This window comes from Plasmodium malariae, assembly GCF_900090045.1.
Source record: "Plasmodium malariae genome assembly, contig: PmUG01_00_6, whole genome shotgun sequence".
NCBI classification, from domain to species: domain Eukaryota; phylum Apicomplexa; class Aconoidasida; order Haemosporida; family Plasmodiidae; genus Plasmodium; species Plasmodium malariae.
Window position 1 is genome coordinate 4710 of NW_021638324.1, and position 22750 is coordinate 27459.

The following is a 22750-nucleotide window of genomic DNA, read 5'->3' on the forward strand; positions in this document are numbered from 1 at the left end:
TTTCATTATATGCAAAACAAGGAACATTTATTATTAAATTAGAACTAATAGGTTATTTTTCTAATTACTTAAACAAATAGTAATTTTCTTCTAAGAAAAAAAAAAATAGTAAGCATAGTTTATATTAGTTTAAATAAAAATAAACAAAAATACTCCATTAAAATTATGTTAATTCTACTGCTATGTATGCTTTTTAAAGCACAAATATATACTTTTCATATAATTCTATTTTAATAAGCAAATATATGTATTATCCAGTAATATATAATTAAAAAAATATAATAATTTAAAACATAAATTATAAAAACTTAAAACCTTTAAATTCATAAAAAAACTAAGAACATAAATTTCTATTTTTTTGGAGCTAGAAAATATACTAATATCTAATTGCTTGCATAAATTTTCAACAATTAACTATATGTTTATTATACACATAACTAATGACATTGTAAATATTACATCGTATTAAAATATACGTTGCCTTAAAAAAATAAATTCCTTATTATTCTTTTCACTTTTTACTGAACTTAATTTTTTCATATTTTTTAGCTTTTTTATGGTAATAAAAAACGTACGATATAAGTGTAACACCTAATATTAAAAAAGGAATGACATATAATACAATATTAAATAAATTTCCTAATACAGCATTAGTTGTTCTTTTTTTTGCACCAATCAATAACCAACTAAAACCATTCTTCAAAATATTTTTCCAGGAAACTGAAGTCGTCTCCAATCCTGATAATTCCAAAAATCCATTTTCATTAGATAAACACAGAGATATATCTACTATGAGTAGACTAAATAATAAAAAAAACAATAATAAAGGTGATCCTAATCGTAATGAGAATTTTTTACGCATTATTTTTTTGTAAGTCTTATCACTAATATTCTTGTTCCTTTTAAGAAAATCTACAAAATCCAGTTCTTTGAATATTTTTTTTTCAAGATGACTGTATTTTTTTGTCACAAATTTAGAATATTTATTGTTCATATCTTGTTTGTGTCCATCATAATTATTTAATGAACCTCTATATAATTCTTTTTTTTTTTCTGTGCACTCCTTTTCAGTATTAGATATATCCTTTTTTTTGTCCATTCCATTATTTGATATATCATCTCTTAACATTACAACTTTTGAATCCTTATCCTTTTTATATTTTGCTAGTAATCGATATATTCTGTCGTCTAATTTTATAGCAAGCGTGTACTTTTTGCCTAGGTATTTGTTAGACGTAATCTAAAAATCCAAAATAAATAATAGTTATTTAATGAATAAATAATATAATGATGAAAACAGTATTCATAAAAATATAAAATGAAAAATATAAATAACAAAAATATTCTTAAATAATTTTATCATACCACATGATTACTTAGATGCGGTATCCACGTTAAGAAGATAAGTACAACAATTTTAATAAATGAGAAAATCATAATGCTTTTTTTCATGTTCTGTTCTTTAAATATTTTAAAATATTTAGTAAAAATATATAAATAGTTATACTATAACCTCTTAAAGGCAAAGGACATTATATTAGTTATTTAATTCCAATTTTTTTTTCTTTTTTGTATCTACTTAATAAAATTTATATAAATATAGAGTATTTTATAACATCGATATACAAAAATAATATTAAAAAGGTATTATAAATATTTTAACTTTATAGTGCTTATTAAAAAAAAATAACTTTCATCTAAATAAAATAATTTTAATTTATATAAAAATATTCAAAATATATATTTTAATGATTTAGCAGAGTAGTTTAACTAAATGATTTTTATTATTAATTTCATTCAGAATATATTATGAAAAAAATAATATTTCCATATTATAAGGAAATACGGAATTTATATACCATATAGATCGTATAGTATACATATAAAATACATTATTTCATACCCTAAAACCAATAAGTAATGTTATGAATATCTTGTCATTAAAAATTATAATTTTATTAACATGATGTTTTTAAAGAAATTATTTGTAAAAAAATATTAATTATAACAACACAAAAACAGTAATAATAAATAAGGATAACTATATTTTACATAATATTTTGTAAAATGTTAATATATCAGCATAATAAATTTATGCATAAAGGAAGTACGATCTTTTATATTATAGTCCTTGCTTATAGAATCGAGAATATATGGAAATACCTAATTTCTGAAAAAATATATAAAGTTAAATAAGTTCTAATTTTCCTGTTTTTTCGAAAAGTTTTGAAAGTTATAGATTTAATTAAAATAAATATAAATCATTATTTCTAAGTGAAAAGTATTTATATCTAACTACTTAATTATTTTTAATTAATTGTAAACATTTAGAAGGAATATTAATATAATCGAAAAAAAAAAAAAAAAAGAAGAAAGAAAGGAGATTAAAGATATAATAAGCATTGACATAGTACAAATAATTTGATTAATTTGGAAATATATATGAAATAAATTTACAAATAATATACAGAATAAAAATGATTTGTAACGAATCATTAAGTACAACAGTATAATTTACTAAAAAGTATGGTATAATAATTTTTCTATGTATGATTTTCAAATAAATTTATTATTTTGTTTTTATTCATTTAAAAATACTCAATGCTTGTAATGTATTTTAACGGTAAATCATAATAAATCTTTATAAATATATAAAAAATAACATTTTATTAAAAATACTTTTAACGGAAGAAACATATTTTTTCCAAATAATTTATTTTTTTAAAAGATAAAGTGAGGATTATATTTATAAAAATATCATAATCGTAAAAATTTATTGTAATAATCTTATATATAATTTTATATTGTTCTTATTAAAAAGTCTTAGCCTGCAAGTTAATAAGTTGAAAATTGAAATAGAAAAAAAATTTCCTAAATTTAAAACGCCATTTTTAAATTATAAAAATTAAAGTTATTATATATTTATTCCTTTAATGTATATATTATTATAGTAACAACACTTAATAATTCTTTTATTTAGTCTCTTTTAGGTTTTTCTCAAATTTTATTGTCCCATTTTTTTAATTTTATTTAATGTTTCTTTATATAATATAATTTTACCGATTTTAAAAATATGTAATAATCCATGTCTATATATTATAAAATAATTTTCGAAAAATAAGGATACCACATAATTATATCCTTCCAAGCAATTATTTAAAAATACGATTTTCTTTTCTAGAAATACTGGTGATTTTTAAACTTTTTTTTGGGTCTTCTTGGAAAATATATCATTATTTTTCACAATTATTTATACCTCTCTTAAGTTAGAAAATAATGAATTAATAGTTTAATTTCCTTGTAAAATATTAATTTTCCTCCTTATTTAGTTTATATATCATGGATAAATTGCTCGGTTATATATATATATTACTCAATAAAGTTAGTGTAATTTTCGTATTATGTATTTTTTACATTTAATAAATAATATAATTAATATTTAATGCATACAAATTAAATAAGTTAAATATATAATAACATGAAATTTAATTATATTATTTACATTCCTGTGCAAGATATATAATACAATGTCTACAAAAAACATGATATCTTTTTTGAATGTTCAATAATTATAGAAGTTAATCCACGGTTTATAAGATTTCATCATAATTCACAAAGAGTAGCTTATATTTTTTCTTTTATACAAAATAAAAATATTTGAAATGTTTACTATTTTATAATTTTACATAATAATTATATGTTCTACTGGGTCTAAAAAAATTTTATACTAAAAATAATAAATACACTCTTAACATACAACCTAAAAATATGAACGTTTATATAGTAATTATATAAATGGATGTGTGATACAGAAAATATCTAATATTTTTATTTAAGTACAAAATTTTATAAATTAGTGAAGAATTCATAAGAATTATATTATTAAGTGCATAATTGGATCATTCTTAAAATTTCTTATTATATTAAGTGAATCTATTCAACTATAATGAATCTCGATTATTATAAATTATTCACTAGAACAGTTAAACACGCAAGCATAATCATCTTCTACTACTACATTTTAATAATTTATCTTATAATGTCCAATGGTTATATTATCATTTAATTCATTACTTTTCATATATTTTCTTTTTTATAGCACTATAAGTTATTCTAGCTAAAAAAGAGAATACCATTCCACTACCCCTGTAATCTATGAAGACAGGAAATTTTTGGAGAAATAGTGTTTTAATTATATATACATATAATTTATATTAATACTAGTTTATTTGGATTCTGTTAATGTCTTCAATAAGAAAAAATAAAAATATGTATATGGACAATATGTTCCCATAATGATAAATGGATCTGAAATAGATCAAACATATTTGGCCGGTAGTTCGTATCATAAAAAATACATTCTACAAAATTTAATTTATATATGTTCAGCAATATGTATATTTGTACATATAATATAAAATTTTGAACAACTTAACTGAAATGCATACTGAAAATAAAAAATGGGTTATAACAATTTATTTTAATAATAATACTACATATGCAATAGTAAATAAGTATGAATCTCATACAACTATAAAAGATTCATATATAAAGATATATGTAAAAAGTTTAACAAGGTAAAAAAAAAAACAATATATGAAATTAAAAGACAAATATATAAGAAAAATTCTGAGTAATAAAGACACATAAATATAAAAAAAAATTAATTGTGATTATATAACCAATATTCAAATTACTCATTAATATTAACATACTTAGAATACATGATATTTCTAATATGAAATTTATCCATACAATATATGTAAAGGAAATATAGCAAAAAGTACAAATCAATAATTCATTAAACATAACATAATCAATAAATGCAATATATAAGGAGAATATTAATTAAAATTAAATAAAAATTCTTAATAATAACAGTATGTTAAATATTAATTTTGAATTAATACACAAATAATAATTTTTATAGTATGATTATTAAATTATAAATAATGTTATATATTAGTGACCTCAATTATTGTATGATGAATACTATAACAATAGAATTTTATAAAGAATAACTTATACGTAGAACGAACTTATTTAATCCTATAAAATGAAATTGTACCGGTTAAAAAATAAAAATAATAGTACGTATTATATATTATCATAATATTCATAAATATTATTTTATCATTTTAATCGCGAAAATATATATTAAAATATATTCTTTTAATAATATGATACGACTATGTACATATCTGTATAAATAAAAGAATATCAGTAAAATTAAGACATTATTATCATCAAAGTAAAATTGTTTATATTATATTTTAGATAAATTATAATATAAAAAGGTTTACACTATAAAATTATGTTAATAATTAAGAATTCTAGTTCGATAACATGAAATATAAATTTAAATACTTAAGTGCCTCTTTATAATTATATATACCACAGTTTTTTTGTTCTGTTGTTGTACATATTAAATAAGAAAAAATTATAATACGTTATTTAATAAAATGCATCATTGTAAATGTATTTACTTCTACACATTTTTTTAACTTCATGCTGAAATAATTTTTATCCATATAGCATTATTACTAGCTTATGTTATGTTAATGATTTACATAAAAATATATCTATTCTTAAGTTAAGCATTATCTTTTAAATAAAAGTCTAAATATATTATTCATAATAAAATTAAAGAAAACTTATTAATTCATATGAATTTATATTAAGCTTGTATTATATTTAAATAAATGTAATGTATAAATTGTAGTATTATACAAAAATTCTGATGATATATTAAAAAAAAATAATAATAAAAAACACATTAACAAAGAAAAAAAAAATATATCAATAAATTTATAAAATAATAAAAAAAGAAAAGAAATATTTTTAATAATAATCCTAAAACTAAATTTATTTAGTTTTTATTCAAATGACATCAAGTATTTCAGATAATCATATGTTTTTTACTCGTTACCACATATTAATCGACAAAAATATATTCATGATATAAATTATATTTACATATATTTATATGATATATTCAGAAACATAAACATAAATATAAATACAATATACTTTAAAACATGATTAATTAATTGTATTTGTAGTCTATTGTACATTGTTATTAAGCAATATATTTAAAAAAAAAAAAATAAATATTATATAAGGGACTAAAATAAAAAAATCAGAACGAACAAATATATTTTACATAAATAAATTAAAGAATAAAAATACATTAAGATAGAACTCTTTAAAATAACATAATTATTAAAAATAACCATAACAACGTAATTTTATACGTGAAATAATTAATTACAAATATTTATTATTAATATATATATTTTTTTAATTTTCTGACCATTCACTACTTCGTATGTATATATTTCAAAAGTAATATTAAAATAAGAAATAATATATATAATTTACACTATAATAACCTATTTCCTTGTTTATGAGTTTAACTTGTTCTTTAATTACATTTAATATTTTACGTCTTAAGCAGTATTTTAAATAACACAAGATCTTTTTTATTTTGTACGCTAAATAAATATTTATCATTATAAAAAAGATATTTTACTTTAGTTATATATATAAACAAACAAAAAAAGATGTAATATATTTTTAATTTACTTATATATAATATATATATCAATTATTACAGAAAAACAATTACAAAGATTTAATATTCTTTGTTTTGTCTAATATAAAATATTATTCTTTTTAGGTTCAATTACTATCTTATTATTCCTTATTTAGGAACTATAATTTATTTTATATTTTTTTAAACTATATTGCATTAATGATTTTACTATAATTGTTTTTTTAATATATTTTTATATTTTAAATAAGTATGCAAATCTTTTAATAATTATTTAATACTATAAATATACCTCTAATTAATTAAGCGTTTGTAAAAATGTATGAGCTCATATAAAAGTTTTAATAGGCACATACAATATAGTAAATATAAAAAAAATTAACAAAATAATTATAACACTATAATGGCCTATATCAACAATAAATAAAAAAAAATAAAATAAAAATAAAATAATGACATACTATCATTACTAATAATGTACTGGTTTATATATTATTTATTTTAATTAAAACCTAAGAACAAAAAGAATTATTTATAGTATTATAAGTAATAATATCTATATATATATATATATATGTGTTTCTAATAACAGATAACAGGAAACGGTAATTAATTTTATTTTTACGGAATAAATTTTATATTACATGTTGATGTAACTTATATATGTTGTTTTGTGGTTAATATTGTGAATTTTTCTTTATATAAGGAATATTATTCTTACAGAATCACATATACATAATTGTGAATTAATAATAAAATATGTTTAGGATGCATCTCCATTAGTAATATATTTACTTAAGGTAAATGAAATTATGAAGCACATAAAATAAATACTAAATGTATTCTATTATTTTATAGTTCATATACAAATTCTTATGTAAATTATAATTTTATAATTTATCTTTGTTAAGAAATATAAATTTAAAATAACAATATTGATAAATAAAATATATAAATTCATATTTTTCCTTCAGAATATTATTTATCATACAGTAGAGTATTAATGTAAATCCATCATGGATAATTGTTTTTCTTCGGTAATAATTTTTTATTTTTTAATATTAATGAATTATTTATTTATTCTAAAACAACTGTTAACATAAATAACATAAAAATTAATTCTTGAATAATTGTTTTGAATCTAGAAATTGAATGTTCTAGGTTCTGGATTTTTGACATACTATAGTGATCTATATTTCAAAAGAATTATACAAAATATAAAAAAGAAAACTGCTAAGGTAAATAAGAGTGACAAAGAAGCATTTAGAAATGTATGTCGAGATTTGAGTAAATATCTAATTAATAATAAGTCTCCCCCACCACATTATATTAGTCTTAAGGATAAATGGGAAGGGGCATTAAAAATGTGGTTACAATCTTACTATGAAACGATTAAAATACATAAAGAATGTCCTGTTGTTCTGGAAAAAAATGATATGAAAATTTTAGAATTAAAATATGATGAAGAAGATTTTTGTGAAAAAAGAAATACTTATCTTACTAAAATACAACAGCTAAAACCTAGAATTTCAAAAACGTGTGATAATGAATATTTACAGAAATGTAACGAATATAACGATTGGATTAATGGGAGAAATATTTATTTTCAGGAAAAAGTAAGCCTCATTAAAGGTTGTTACAGAAAAGAACCAATAACTCGCAAAAGAGGAAAAAAACAAGAAACATTATGCAATATACTCAAAGAAGAAACCTTTAGACCATCATTAGATTGCTTACTCATTGATCAAAATCCAACTTGCAAAAACTTACAAGAAAAAAAAAAGGAAGTTTTACAAGAAGAAGATCAAAAAACAGCTGAAAAGCCATCTAAAACTGAAGCTCCAACGGAACAAACCCTTCAAACATTACAAAGTGGAGAAACTAATAATTCACAGATATCTCTATCCCCAGAGACGTTATCTCATCAGCATCGACCTCAAACTCAAGATCAGTCGGAAACTGAAGCTCCAAATCCTCAAGTTAAAAGTAAAGAATCTGAAGCTATACAAACTACTCAAGATAAAATATCAGATTCACAAATAAATGATACTGATGATGACGCAGTATTAACAGGCCCTAATTCACCAACAATTTCAGATTCTGCTATATCACGAGAAACTCAGTCTCCTAAAAGTCATGCATTAAAAGCTGAATTCTCAATTCCTTCAGCAGGTTTAGCTAATTCTGCTGAAACCCCTAAATTTTCAGGTACCATCAATTCTGCTTATTTATCTATTCTTGAAATGACAGAATTAAATATATGTTTATAATTATTTCAGGTCCATTATGGAGTTCGTCTAACGCATACACATCATCTATTTTAATCAGCTTTATAGTTATTTTTCTATTTTCTTTTTTTATTAAAGTAAAATAACACTTATGTAATAAAATTATGATAATCATTTTATTATCGTAATAACGTGTTTTAAAAATCCATTTCTTTCTACTGTAGTATGCTTTAATAGGGTTGTTTAAAAAAAAAAATAAGATAAAAAGAAGACCTGTGAAATTTCTGAGAATATTATATCCTTTACTTTCTTGGAAAAAAAGTGAGTTCTTAGCACATGATCATTTAGAAAACACATTATATGATAACGAAGAAACTATAAAAAGAATAAAAATAAAAGATCATAACATGAATTATAATGTAAATGCAACGACTCCAAGAAAGGATACATACAAAACTATTATAGAAGTACATATGGAAGTACTCGAAAAATACAGAAATGAAGAATGGGAACACAAAAAAGAAGAATTTTTAAAAATATTTCTAGAATTGTTCACAGAAGAGGAATATACAACATATCCTAATATAACTAATGACGAATTAATAAAGGAAGATACTAAAAGTATTAATGACATTGAAAAACAAAAAATTCTATGGAATAAATGGATAGAAAAACATCAAAATCTTGCTGACAAATTGAAAAAGGAACATTGGTTTAATAATTTAAAAAATGATTGGAAAAGAGAACTAGATAACTTAAAAAAAAGAGAAGAATTAAAAAATGATCCTGATGAAATTCAAAATATTCCATTTTCACAAAGAGAAAAAGATATATGGAGACAGTGGATATCGGAGAAGTGTATAATTATTAAGCAATATATTAAACAGGACTTATTTAACTATTTGACTGATGAACTCCAGATTATACCAGATGAACTTGATAATGAAAAAATTAAAGATTCTTTGCTATTAATTAATATAGGAGAATTATCGAACAAAGAAGACTGCCAAGAATTATATAAATATATAAAAAAAAAATTATTAACAAAACTGTGTATCCTCGTTCTTATGTCAGTATTAGAAGAATGCAAAAAAGAGCAGGACATTGAAAATAATGAATCACATTTGGATAATTACATAATTAAATCTAAGGAAAAAGAAAATTCAGATAGTAAAAAAGAATTTATAGAAAACTTAAGTGACTTTAACCGAAATTTTTTGGGAAATATGGAAAATCCTGATTATACAACAAACGATAGCTTTAGGAAAGAAATAGAAAATTGGATAATAGAAGATAATACAAATGCAAATTCTATGGAAAAGGAGAATACTGCAGATAAATACTACTGAATTATGTAAAAATACATTTTAAAAATTTATAATATACATTCTTAATATATAAGGATAATAATTCTACGTAAGCATGTAGCCTATATGAATCTTATTTCATAAATTTTATGAAGCACTACGGAAGCAATGAAAAGAATAATTTGAAAAAATATATAATAACAGTAAGAAAAGAAAAATAAAATAGGAAAATTGAATTGAATATGTATAAAATATATTTCAATTATATATACTATTTTTTATTTCTTTAAGAGTATTAAACAGAACTTTATATTAATACTTGATTCAATATAAGTAGCAAGATATATATACATATATAAAAAACAAAAAAATTATTGTGATGTATTCAAAAAATACTAAACTTGTAGGAAAAAATTAATATATCAAAAAATAAAAAAAGGCAAAAACATTAATATTGTAATACTTTTTTTTAATTTATATATCAGAATTACTTATAATTTTAGAATTCTATGTTATTTCATTATTTCTATATATATGGTTATTTGCATATTTATAAAGATGCTTATTTGTATTCTTTAAAAAATTTTTATCAATTAATCGTTTAAGGATTTAATTAATATAAAAAAACATTTAATAAAAAAAAACAGAAATACGTTAAAAACACGAAAGCGTAGTAAAAACATATATATAATTTACATAATTTAATATATTATAAAAAAACCATATGTTATATACATAATGAAATACTACTAGGTCATTATAATTTAATAGATAATCGCATTATAAACGTTTTCATTTATAGTAAGTTTGTAACCCTTTATTTGTTATATATCAATATATTTTTTTCTAATTATATATATATTCTCACAAATAAAAAACCGTATTTAAATGTACTGTCCCTTCATAAAGAATTCAATTTTTTTATACAACAAATAGTGTAACTTAAATGAAAAAACTTTATACATATTTATAGATATTTATGATATTCAAGTACCTTTTTTGATTGTATAACTTTTATAATTAAAAATTTAAAAAATCATTGAACTAATTAAAATGCCTAAAACATGTTAATAATGAAATTATTCTGAATACATAGTTTTTTATATAAACTTGTAATTTATATTCGCTTTTAAAAAAAATGTAAACAATTAAATAAAAAATATTCCTATATTTTTTTTTACTTTAATATCTACATTATTATTTATTGATATTTTTATAAAATAAAAGATATAAAAGTTAAATATAAAAAAAATGTATAAATTAAACAGTACTAAATGAATTTCAGCGCTTTTCTAAAACCAGAAAGATATGAAAGAAAATATAAGTATTTTATAGTAAATTTAAAAAATATGATATATTTTTACATTTTAAAAAGAATTTGTTAATTTTGACTTTTATCTTTATATTTTTTTTTGATTTTTTGTGATTACGAAATAGTATATTTCTTTTTTCTACTTAGCTAATAAGATTATTGGTTATTATTTTTTAAATCATCTCTCTATATATTAATATTTATAAAAATAACTAATACTAGATTTATCTGTAAAAATATAAAATTTATTTTATATATGTAACAATTTTTAACTGCTATCATATACCAAAAAAATAGGCAGATTACAAATTATTATTTACTGTTTTATATTATGTAAATCCCATAATAATATCACTATATTTATGAATTTTACAATATCATTAATTCATACATAATATTAATAAATAAAATTGCTAAAAATATATTAATCTAAATTAATTATAATAATTACCATAGGTTAATACAATGCTAAATGAAATAGATATATGCGTCATTGTGATGTAATATCCCTATAATACATAAAACAAATATATTATTACATATTAATAACATGTTATTAGGAAAATAATTATTTTTAGATAATTATATTAGCATTGACTTCGTTCCAACAATTTTAAATAAATTCAATAGAATTTATATTTTTTCTTTTTGTTTTACGAGAAGTAAATATATAGTTCTTTTAAAGTATATTCTTTTAATTTATATAAGATTCATTCCATTAGATATTTTTATACTTTATCATAAAATATAAATATTACATGCATAATTTATTCATACAAATTATACATTACCAGAATAATAAATATTTATGTTTGCTTTTATATTTTATTTTTTATATATGATATGGTACTTAATAAATTTGTTAATATAACTTTAGTCCTTTAAATCTATAGTGATTATACTAAAAATATATTGAATATTAAAAATAATAATAGAATATTGGCATACATAAACCTAAAAATATAGTTATTAATTAATATTAATCTCATAACAACACAACTGTAATTCATTGGAATCTATTCGGAATTTTGACAACAGAACTACTTTATTAAACGAAACGCATATATGAAAATTTAAAAAAGATATATTATTGTTATAAATACTAAAATAAAATAACAGAGGATATCTTACGTAATATAAATTTAAGAAATATTTATTTTAACAATTATAATAATAACTTTTCTATATTAATTTTTACTTTGTTCATAAAGAAAAAGAAAAATCATTCTACGTAAGTACTAATAATAAAAACAATTTTTGTTTTTATGTAATTTTACATATTTTTTTAAATATATTTAATTATATGTTAAATATATTATTACAATTAAAATATAATAATATACGATTTATATATTTTACTAAATATAAAATCTTAAAATATTTTACAATAATATGATATATAAAAAAACAAAATAATAATTTATTATTATTCTCTGAGATCCTTGAAATATACGTTTTTGTATAGTAGAACATATAAGACGTGGAATAGTCATAAATAAAATAGCAGTGAAATAATTGAAATTTATAAATATTATGATATTTTTTTAACAATTATTTTACTATTTTTGTAATGTAGAACAAAAGCCATAAATTTATTTTTTAATGGGGCTTGTTATATTTTGTCTTTAAATATAAATTTTAGTTGATATATTAATTTATATTTTTAATAAGTCACATGTATAAGTTAAATTCACTAATATATTTTACCAAAAGCTTTAGGAATTTAAATTATTTTTTTTTTTTAATTTATAATTTTAATTAATCTACCCTGTAATAATATCTAATTTTTGTTTATATAATTGTTATATTTGAAATATAATCATACATATTATACTAAATAAAATGTTATAAAGATTAAACTGAAACTTTAGCTTCCTATGTAATAGGATGAAAAAAAATAAAAGATAGATTTAAATTATATGATAATGTCTATTTCTAGAATAATACATTTATACATAAAATATTAGTTTTAAGCGAGATATTTTTAATTTAACGGAATAGTACTTATTTTCATGTATTATAATCGTATTTAATTTAAATTTATTTTTCATTTATTTAAAATATAATTTCAATAAAAATCATGAAATTGAGATTCCTAAAAAGCCCATATATTACAATAACATATTTTAAATATTAAATGTAATAATTTGAAAGGTACCATTTTAACACTAAAATAAAAATAAAAGGGAAAATTCTATACCTATAAAATAAATAATATTTATCTATTTATAGTATTTTAAAACGTAAAAAAGTATTTGTATATAGATACTCATATATAATTCGAAATATGTATATGAGAAGGCACTAATGTTAATTTATTTTTTTCTATAGAATATAAGTACATTTATATAATTTTCACACGAATATAAATAAAAGGGAAGAATATTCATTACTATAGTTGTATTCTAGATACAATAAAGAAATTATGTTTTTCAAATTATTTTGTCTAAATTAAAAGCTTTTATATTGTACTGTACAAACTATACAACCTTATATTAATTTTAACCAAAAATTAAAGTTGTGATTTTATTAAGAATTGTTTTTTTAAATTCTATATATGACAAAACGGAATGTATCACATATATACTTAATGTGTAAAATTTTTTCACTTAGATAAATATCAATATAATATTAATTTAACTTTTTCCGTTTCATTTACGTATAATTATATATAATGGCGCGAACATTTTAGGGCGAAGTGTAAGATTTATTTTTTTGTTATAGTATTTATATTTATCATAATATTTCATTAATTTGTTGTTACATAAATGAAATAAATATATTTATTCGTTATAATAAAATTTTACGAATATATATTATTATTATTAGTAGTAGTATATTTTATTTTATTTTTTTTATTATTAGAATAATTCCGTGCAATTATATCTTCAGTATAAAATTGAATATGAAGGGGGTTGTTAAAATATTAAGAGTGGTAGTATAAGTCCTGGACAATATTGCTCTAATACTAAATATAATTCTTTAAATATTCCTAATACTAATTTTATTACATTATGTCAACAGATTGGTAGATATTTAATTGAAATTAAGGATAAATATTATTCTGATAATCTCAAACATCGTAAATACTTGAATTACCTGATAAATTCAGAAAAAAAAATAAAAAGAATAATAGTTACATTTTGTTTAACCCCTTTAGAGATGTTTCGTCTAAATTAGATAGTATATTCATACAAGTAATAAAAGAAATTAATACTGAATCATTAACAAAGCTTAAATAAATATACGGTTATTATAATGATTTTAGCAAATTTAATGGTGAAAAACAGGGTTCTGGTGATATAATTTGTGGTAATATTAAGAAATGTTATAACCTTTACAAGAATAATTGTGAAAAACACCAAAAAAGTAGTTAAAATGATTTTTGCGAGAAGTTAATCAATTGTAAAGAAGCATTTGATAATAAAATTCACATGGTAACTCCTTATACTGGTTTACCACATATTTATCACCTACGCACGTAAAATATATATTTGCTGTCAGTTTATCCATAGCGATAGTATTACTAGAGCATTCTCTTTATTTTTTTTATATAAAGTTAAAAAAAAATTATACTTAATAACGTGAATATTTTAATACAATGAGTATGCTCATTTTCACAAAAATTTACAGTCACAAAACATTAATATATTTAGGTATATATACATGTTTTGTTTCATATAGTTTACTTTATTGAAATCATGCTTATATAATAGCTTAGTTATGAAAAAAATAGTTGAACTTAAAGAAAAAAGAGAATCCTTACAAAATATATATAAAGTATTAGATAAAAAATTTAAAGGAAGTTCTCATAGTATAGTATATCAACCACAATGAGATCCTTGATATAAAAACTATCGTTTATATTATTTGCAATACAAAATCTAATACTCAGTAGTGCAAAAGTTACATATAAGAGGATATTTCTTAATAAATAGGACAAAAAAAATTAGAAATGTATACATGCGCATAAAAATTAAAAAAATAACTACACAGTAATTATTCAAACAAAGGATTAACATAAATACAGTACTACTGTATGAGTCAGTAGTAAAAGGTCTACATATATATGAAATTTCTTTTAGAATAAAAACCACATAATTTTAAAGTTTAAATATATAGCACAAGATTGTGAAATAAATAATGATTTTATTACACATTAATATATAGAAGCGTTTATTAAAGTAGTATTAATGTGAAAAGAAAAGAAAAAGAAGCTTTAAAAAAAACACAAGCAATATTATTGTGCAAATAAAAAAACAAAATTCATAAAATAAAATCATTATTCAAAAATTTAAAAGAATATATATATATTATTTATATCTTTAAAGTTTCATTATCATTTATCTAGTTGCCAATAAACAGAATTATAAATTTTAAATGATATGCAAATAGTTTAGTATTTTTTTTGTATGGTATATATTCTATGTAACATTGTAAAAAAATTATTTATATATGTAGTTAATAGATATTTATTCCACTCAATCTCTAATTCATATAGCAAAACTCTTAATATTTAGTTTATAATTCATATATATGTTGTTCCGAAGCATTATAATTAATTTTCCTTTTCTCCTCTAATATATTTTATACATATAACATCCGAAGTAGTAAGCAAAACTGTATATGATAAATAATAAACATATATAAATTTATTATATAATTATAAAATTTACATTTAAGTAAATTATAAAAGTAACAAATCGCATATATATTAATATAATTCATTTTTATTTACTTTATAGTAAGGAAAAAATAGAACAATTACTTCCTTAAATGTAATATCATGTAACATTATAGTACGTTAAGAATAAAAAGAAATTGAACAGAAATCTACTTTTATTCAAGTTTCTAATGGAATTCCATTATTTTGAACTCCATGGAATTCATTATATATACATTATTATACATATTACATTTTAAAAAATCAGACTTTTTTTATTACATGTAAAAATTTCAGATTCAGTTCTAATAATCATATTAGTAATTTCAGAATAAGTATTAATTTTAATGATTCTACATAGCCGTGTATTATCTTCAATTTATCCATAAATCTGCATTTTTGCTATTAACTTAAATATAGAATTTATCAGATTATGCGTAATGTCACATTCAAAATAATTAAACAATCAATATTTATCGTTGAAATTATTTCACGTTATAAAAACATTAAAGTTTTCATATTAAAAAAATACATAAAAATATTTTTACAATAAGGAGATACACAATTTTATTTTTCATAACAATTTTTTTATAGTAATCACAAATTTAATTCTGAAAAAAGAGTTCAGCATACGCTTCCAGATTATAATAAATATAAAAGCACTATATAGTTTATAATATTTATTTAATCATAGATTTTAATTTTACTACATATATTATATATATATACACATTTTGCACATCGTTATGTACATAACTAATAAAATTATAAAAATATTATGGTAACATTTTGTTCCTAATTAATTTATGTAATGTCATCTTGCAATTTTTTTAACATAATTAATCTATATAAACTATTTATTCAGCTCACAAATGAAACGTACTTTTAATAATTTATTTTTTATAAAAATATAATTTCAATAACAAAAGAATTGCTTTCATTTAAATAATAAAAATATAGGATTTAAAAAAATAAAAATTTTGTCAAAGATTAAAATTTTTTTTCTTAAAACATATATTCTTTTTTAATATATGAATAAAAATATATTTCATTTTCTTAAGATAATAAAGTTTATTTTTTTCTATTTATAAATTAATTATATATTTATAGGATACATAATCTTATTAAATAAAATAAAATAGTAACATGGATAAAATTAAAATATTGATGCTAATTACCAAAGAAATAATATTTTATAAGAATATTATTTTATTATACATTTTTAGTTCCCTAAGTACACCGTTAAACAAAATCAAACTCTTACAACAATTATTAATAACAATTTATATGTTATGCCATATTTCTAATAAAAATTATTTATATTGCAAATATTATGTTTATATTGGAGTAAAATATATATAAATCATTGTAACATAATATATACATTACTTTACATTAATTACAAAAAAAAATATTCATTTTAAATGCAATGTTAATCACATAATTTCTTAAGTACGTATCCAGATAATCATATTATTCTTCAAGATAAAAAATACAATAAAATTACTTTTCGTTTAAAACGGAAATTCTAACACTACTTTATTAATATTATATATTAATTTTAACTCACATATATATGTTTCTTATAAGAATCTAATTATATACAGAAATGCATATATTACATGATGTTATTTTATTTTGTTTCAACAATAATTTATAATAAAAAATGACAATGAATAATGCGTTCAAATTTACCAATAGACAAAGAACATAATTTATGAGTATTAATTATAAGGATTACGTCCTAAACACATGTATATTAATAAAATTGTAGAAACAATGTATATGTTTATTAAGTATATAAATTAAAGATATTACATATAACGTTTCATATTAATAACGTATATAAAAAAACATGTTTCTTGTTATTCACCCTACTCGTACATCGCTTTAATTCTGTTATATTTTTCGTTATTTCTTAAAATTTTAGGAATTACTATTACAAGTATAACAACTAATATAATGATAATTGTGCTAAATGCTATTAAAAAAAAATGATTTTTTGCCGTACCTAAACATCCTTCTATAGTTGTCCACACACTACTCATAGATCCTAAACTTTTAATCCAATCTCCAGCTTTTTGTAATAGATTTAATCCTTGTAATATGGGTAAACCTATTCCCAACAATAAAAAAAGTAAAAATATGGTACTTCCAAATCTGTAATTTTTAAATTTTATTTTTTTTAAAGATATATCTCTAATTCTTCTCTTTTTTTCTAGAAAAGCATCATAATCTTTTTTTCTTATTAATTTTTTTTCAAAATGAAAATGTTTTCCATCAAATATTCCATTATTGTAATCTATAATTTCTGTATAGTACTGAGCTTTATTTAATGAACTTTTGTTGGATTTCGTGTTTTTTTCTTTATTCCATTTCTTATTATTAGTTATAAATTTATTTTCTTTTTTATCATTATTTTGAAAAAATTCGTTCAAATATATGTTATTTGAATCTTTATCCTTTATACTTTTTGCTAGTAATCGATAATTTCTTTTGTCTAATATTCTACACTGCATAAAATTCTCACCTACAAATTTGTTAAAAGTTAACTAAAAAAAAACATTATTATTCAAATGAACAAATATTTTAATTGTAAAAAACTGTATTAATAAAAAAAAACACAAAAATTATGTATAATACAATAACATAACTAATATTATCATACCCCATCATGGTTAAAAGAGAAAATCCTCTTTAAAAAAGTAAAAGTAGTTATTATAATAAATAAGATTTGATTAATTTTTAGTTCCATATTATATATCTATAATATTATAAAATACAAACTAATGAATAAATTAATAATAACATAATACTTTTTTTTATTAATATATTTTGCTTTTTAGTAAGATATTAATAAAATATATACAACTATAATGTACAATTAAACAACTACATATATAAATATATATAATAATGTATTATTTATTTTTTACCTAAATGTTATATAAAAATAAATTGTATCATTAAAATAAAAGAATTTGAATTTATTCATAAATATACAATATATATAATTTAACTTTTTATTTAATGCAGTATTAAATATTTTTTATTATATGGAAAAATTCAGTTCATAAGCAATAGAGAATGTATAGAATATATATATATAATACACTCCTCTATATATTAAAATTCTTATTAAGGATACTAAAGAATTTATCCTGTTTATAATACTAATTTTACAAGCATCATTTTTTAGAACAACTATATTTTATTCTTAATAAATATTAATTATTAAAGCGTAAAATAAAAAATAAAGAAAATAATTTGTGTTGTGTTAATTATAATCCATACTTTAGTTTCCTCTTATTCATAAGCAGTTTTTTTATTATTCTAAATATAATTAAAAAAATATAATTTATAATGTAATATCTAATTTATGAGGAAATATATTCATAAAGAAATCCAAGAAATAACTTTTTATGATTATGCATTTATTTTTATAAATTATTTTTTTTATAATTAAGTCACTGTTTAATTGTAAATAAAATATTTTTAAATTTATCCACATTTTTTTTTCCTTATTAATTTATATTTTGAATATGGTAATTCAATTAGAAAAAAAGAAAATCGTAAAATTACGAGCGAATTATTCCTTACATATATGCGTATATGTATTTTTTTCATGTAATAACATATTTTAACGAATTATAATAATACTTTATATTAAAAAAAAAAAAAAATTAATATACATGGACAATTTTAGTAAATAAGAAAAACATTTTTAAGTGTATGTAATTGTGAGAATTAAGCATATGTTAATATTATACTAATATATTAATTTGAATTTATGAAAAATAAAATTTAATAAACAAAAATAAGAGAAAGACATTTGCATGCTAATACTTAGATATTATATTCATTTACATAATGTAAGAAAAATAGTGTAACATACAAAACAACCTTTATTAAAATTTATTTGATAAAACAAATAATATTATTTATATATTATTTATAATGAACAAAATTTTCTTTTATTTTATTTTACATTAATAATGACTATATAAATGTAAATGAACTATTAATTGTCTATAAATACTATATATATTTATGCATCTTTGAAATTTTGTTAACTCTTAATATAAATACAGATATAAAAAAATGAAAATATATATAAAGAATAGATACAAATTATTACACTGTTGTAGAAAAAATAATTATTTGTTCAATACCCTTTATGATAATTGAACTTTTTATACAAAGAGGAAAATATTAAAAATGCTAATATTATGAAAAAACAATGGAAAAAGAAATTTATATGTATTATCTGTTAGTATTTGCTTAACTTTAATCCATTATATTAATCTTTTAATCATGTGAATATTAGAAAAAATAAATATTTAATTTACCTACAAATTTTCTATATAATATATATTTAATTTAAGTTTCCAAAATGGAATTAATACAATAATTAATCAAAATAATAAATAATAAATTTATCTATTGATTTAAATGTAATGATATGAAACACATAAACTCTTAAAGTTTGTAAATTTATATTTATTTAATAATTATGTTTTTTTATTATATGTTAATGACCTAAAATGAATACCATAAAAAATTAAAAATAAATAGTAAAAATAATTGTACTAAAATTATGTTACACAATACATTTCTGAGAAAACATATTTTAAAAAATGAATATTTTTTTTAAGTAAATATATATATATATATCATTACAAGAAAATATACTGTCCTCCTATTATTAAATTCTAAAGACTACTTATTTATCCCTAATTTAAAATTAATTATACATTTTCTTAATAACAAGAAAAAATAATAATTTTAAACTAGAACGATATAAAGAACACAAAAAAAACCTTTTATATCAAATATATATTATCACAATTCAAATGCTTTACATGAATTGTGATATAGTATATTTATTTTAACACACAAAGACAAATATTTTTCATGGATATCAATTTAAAAACAAAAATATATATACAATATCAAAATATTTAATTATGCCAAAATAAATTAAAATAAAAATTACTAAATATTAAAAAGTTTAAATTCAAAAAAAACTTCAGAAAGTATGTTCATTCTATTATATGCCTAAAATACCACATATATATGTTCAGTTGTACTACAAAAGCAATTAAATGTATGCTTAATAAGTGTATGAAGAAAGATATTACAGACATAATTTTATATTAAAGACTTCATTATATATATAAACTTATTTACTAATATTCATATTATCTTTTCTTGTATTTAATTTTTTCATATTTCTTAACTTTTCTATGGTAATAAACAATTCCTAATATTATTGTTATACCCAATATAACGAAGGATGTAAAATATATTACAATATTTAAAAAAGGCCTTATATATAAATCTTTGGTTTCCCCAGTTTTACCAACTGTATTCTTGATAAATGAAAATACAGGTGAGTCCCTCAAGTACCCGTAGAAACGATCCAACGGTGTTCTTCCTAATGAAAATAACAATAATTTAAACAACCCCTTTCTGAGACCACAATTAAAACCATAATCTAATATGAGGGCTATTACTAAAAACAGAAAACCTAACAAAGGTAACGCTAATCGTAGTGCATATTTTTTACATGTTATTTTTTTGTAAGTCCTATTAGTAATAATCCTGTTATTTGTAAGAAAATCAAAATAATCCAGCTCTTTGAATATTTTTTTTTCAAGATGAGAATATTTCTTTGTTTCAAATATATAAGATTTATTATTTTTAGCTAGTTTATTGAATCCTATATTATCTAATGAATTTCCATGTAAATGTTCATATATTACTTTGTTCCCTTTTTCATTATTACATGTAATTTTCTTGTCCTTGAGTTCATTATTTGGAATAACATGTTTTAATCCAATAATACTTGAAACATGATTCTGCTTAAATTTTGCTAGTAATCGATAACTTCTTATGTCTTTTTCTCCTAGAAGTTTGTAACTTTCATCCAAATGTTTATTAAACTCACACTAAAAACACAAAATAAATATGTATTATGCATATAAAAAAAAAAATATTATGATAAAAAACAATATTAATAAAAATTACAAATGAAAAATATAAAAAATACAATTATCGATAAATAACATTATCATACCACAACACTGTAAAAATAACATATCCAACATAAAAGAATAAATGTAACAATTTTAATAAATAAAAGTAACTTAACGCTTTTTTCCATAATATATATATTCATTTTTGTAACATATACAGTAAGGAACAAATTAAGAACAATATAATATTCTTCTAAAGATAAATAATAATATATTTATTTTATTATTTTTCTTTTTTATTATTTTTTATTTTCCCATCAGAACATGGCAAAATGTATATACATTGTTTCATTTTACAAAATGTACAAAGAAAAATAACTATAAAAATATGTTAAGAAATTTTTGTCATAATTTTATTTTTAAAAAATTAACTTTATTAAAATGAAATAATTAGAATTTATTCATAAATATTAAAAATATATGCATTTCAACTATTTAATATAGTAATTAAATAATTTTTTTTATTAATCCTTTTAAATATAATAATAAAATGCAAAATTTATTAATATTTCTAAATTTTAAGTTCATATAGAATATAGAATGTATAGAACGTAGAATTTAGGTAATCTATTATTCTCTATATTAAAGGGATAATAACTAATTTTAGATGTGTTCTATATTATTAATTCTAATTTTATTAACTTAATTT

At 18.9% G+C, this 22750-nt stretch overlaps 4 protein-coding genes and 1 pseudogene across 5 annotated transcripts; 2 read left to right on the plus strand and 3 right to left on the minus strand.

The window, feature by feature from the left end:
* Window positions 1–511: 511 nt before the first annotated feature.
* PmUG01_00018700 (fam-l protein) lies at window positions 512–1452 on the minus strand (the record flags this gene model as incomplete). The annotated part of the gene is made up of 2 exons (XM_029006644.1): window positions 512–1240; window positions 1366–1452. 2 exons carry the CDS (start codon window positions 1450–1452, stop codon window positions 512–514), a joined length of 816 nt encoding a protein of 271 aa, XP_028859266.1.
* Window positions 1453–7569: 6117 nt separating this feature from the next.
* Window positions 7570–10130, plus strand: PmUG01_00018800 (STP1 protein; the record flags this gene model as incomplete). Its single annotated transcript, XM_029006655.1, has 3 exons — window positions 7570–7590; window positions 7699–8761; window positions 9019–10130. The coding sequence occupies 3 exons, from the start codon at window positions 7570–7572 to the stop codon at window positions 10128–10130; spliced, it is 2196 nt and encodes a 731-aa protein (XP_028859267.1).
* A 4141-nt stretch (window positions 10131–14271) lies between these two features.
* On the plus strand, window positions 14272–15234 carry PmUG01_00018900 (annotated as a pseudogene). The gene is given in 4 exon segments: window positions 14272–14508; window positions 14526–14861; window positions 14876–14923; window positions 14938–15234. Coding segments are annotated over 4 exon segments (918 nt in total).
* Window positions 15235–17937: 2703 nt separating this feature from the next.
* PmUG01_00019000 (fam-m protein) lies at window positions 17938–18739 on the minus strand (the record flags this gene model as incomplete). Its single annotated transcript, XM_029006666.1, has 2 exons — window positions 17938–18615; window positions 18668–18739. The coding sequence occupies 2 exons, from the start codon at window positions 18737–18739 to the stop codon at window positions 17938–17940; spliced, it is 750 nt and encodes a 249-aa protein (XP_028859268.1).
* Window positions 18740–21264: 2525 nt separating this feature from the next.
* On the minus strand, window positions 21265–22229 carry PmUG01_00019100 (fam-l protein; the record flags this gene model as incomplete). Its single annotated transcript, XM_029006677.1, has 2 exons — window positions 21265–22008; window positions 22143–22229. The coding sequence occupies 2 exons, from the start codon at window positions 22227–22229 to the stop codon at window positions 21265–21267; spliced, it is 831 nt and encodes a 276-aa protein (XP_028859269.1).
* Window positions 22230–22750: the final 521 nt, after the last annotated feature.